Here is a 2,193-nt window from a genome sequence, read left to right as displayed (position 1 = left end):
TACAGCTGAGTGTGTGGACTCGAATCTAAACTAACCTCAGGAGGAAGCCCCGCTGCTCGCGTCATCTCATCTTGTAACGTCTCAAGTTTATCTCCCAAAAACCGTTGTTAGACGACGGCACTGAGAGTTCTCTTGGTCTTTGAACGCCTCTTTTTCCTCTCTGATGATCTTTATTGTTCCTAAATTAAGATGATCTCTTTAATTAGTGCTGAGACTGCAGGTCTGTAATCTGTCTTCTGGTCGACACACATGAAGTATATTTAAATTGTTTTACTTGCAGTCAAACAAACGAGCCAAACCCATTTCCCACCTTTATAAACCCGTTTAAAAGCCTCCTTCTTAATATTATTTATGAATCATAAATAGTTCCCCTCTCAGCTGTCTTCGTTTCCTCCGCTGTCAGTCAGTGAAGTCAACTTGTTCAGGAGATAATTAAATACTTTTTCCGCTGCAGAAGTAGATGCAGTTTTTTCTTCTGGTTGCCGATGAAACGCTGCGCTTGTCTCACCCAGCCGTCCAATCACAGTGGAGGAGGGGCGGGACTTAATTATCCTGCCTGAAAGACTTTATCAAATGTGTTGTTTATGTTTTATGGACCAAGCCAATTTCCTCGTGTGGGAAAATAAAATAAAACAGAAAAACGACTCGTCGAGATGTTTCCTCGTCCACAAAATCTCCACATCGTTTAGTTAATTTAACTGAATATTATTATTTTCTTATATTTATTTTATATATTGTGCATTTTCTTATTATTATATTACATGTTTTGTATATATTGTACATCACTGTTATTATTCTATTCTATTTGTTCTATATATTGTACATTTTTCTTATTATTTTCTTATATTTGTTTTATATATTGTGCATTTTCTTTTTTTTCTATTTTATTTTTTTATATATATTGTGCATTTTCTTTTTTTTCTATTTTATTTTTTTATATATATTGTGCATTTCTATTACTAGTCTATTCTGTTTTATGTATATTGTGCATTTTTTAAATATTTTATTGCATAACCTGTATGTACAAATGCTGCTGTGGCGGAAAAAAGTCGCCTTGCAGGATTATTAAAGTAACTATCCATCCATCCATCCATCCATCCATCCATCCATCCATCCATCCATCCACCCATCCATCCATCCATCCATCCATCCATCCATCCATCCATCCATCCTTCCATCCATCCATCCTTCCATCCATCCTTCCATCCATCCACCCATCCATCCATCCATCCATCCATCCATCCTTCCATCCATCCATCCTTCCATCCATCCAAACCTGCAGGCCGGTCCTCTCTCTCTACACGCTTCATACCAGACACATCCACAGCGCTCCTCGCTGGGCGTTTTCTCTCTCCTTATCTTGTACTACTTTTCCCCCAATACGCACATCGGGTGGACATCAGGATGCATTTCCATGTGTGTGTCCATGTGTGTGTCCATGTGTGTGTCCATGTGTGTGTCGTGGGCGTGAAGACGAGTGTCTGTCGCTTACCCCAGCACAATGAGCTCGCCATACTTCACTGGCACTTTGGTGGAGGAGGTGGTGGAGATGTTCTCCTGCTCCGGGGAGTACATCGGGCTCGACTGATTGAGGTTTGGAGGAAGAGGAGGAGGAGGAGGAGGAGGAGGAGGAGGAGGAGGAGGGGGAGTAGGAGGGGGAGGGGAGGCGAGGCGGGTGATATCCAACAGGGTGAGGGACACAGGAAGGGGAGAGGAAGGGAAGGGAGGGGAGGGAAGGGGAGGGAGGGTGCTGAGTGAATGGAGGACACGGGAGAGGAGGAGGAGGAAGAGGAGGAGGATGAGGAGGAGGAGGAGGAAGGGGAAGGGTCAGCTGAGCCTCAGCTTCACCCTCTCATGCTTCATGTGTCCTTCCCTCGACTTCGGCCCTGAAGAAAGAAAGACAACAGAGATTAGTGGAGGAGCCAGGACTGTTCTACAGGTTGCAGTTCATGTTTCATGTCGTGCAAAACCATAAAAGAGTTCTTTGCAACATGAACGTTGAATTCCTCTTTACCTCAAAATAAATAAATAAATGATCGTCATAAAAACCCGTCTCAAGTCTTCAAACTTGAGGATCGGGAAACGAGATTCCTGGAGGGAATCCCGAAGCAGCTGCAAGTGAAGACGACTTCAAAGAGTCCAACAGACTCCTCTCCAAGTGCTCATCCTAAACGACCGAAATCCACTAAGGAA

General features: G+C 43.4%; 1 protein-coding gene across 1 annotated transcript in view; it reads right to left on the bottom strand.

Annotated features, from left to right (window-relative positions):
• Positions 1-1,801, bottom strand: part of peli1b (pellino E3 ubiquitin protein ligase 1b) — a 14,641-nt gene extending 12,840 nt beyond the window's left edge. The window contains exon 1 of the mRNA XM_079229416.1: positions 1,493-1,801. Within this exon, the coding sequence (XP_079085542.1) occupies positions 1,493-1,575 (83 nt within the window). The 5' untranslated portion in view covers positions 1,576-1,801. The remainder of the gene's footprint in view (positions 1-1,492) is intronic.
• Positions 1,802-2,193: the final 392 nt, after the last annotated feature.

Source organism: Taurulus bubalis, assembly GCF_910589615.1.
Source record: "Taurulus bubalis genome assembly, chromosome: 14".
Classification (NCBI taxonomy): domain Eukaryota; kingdom Metazoa; phylum Chordata; class Actinopteri; order Perciformes; family Cottidae; genus Taurulus; species Taurulus bubalis.
The sequence above is the reverse complement of the archived record's forward strand: the minus strand, read 5'-3'. Positions and strand labels throughout refer to the sequence as shown.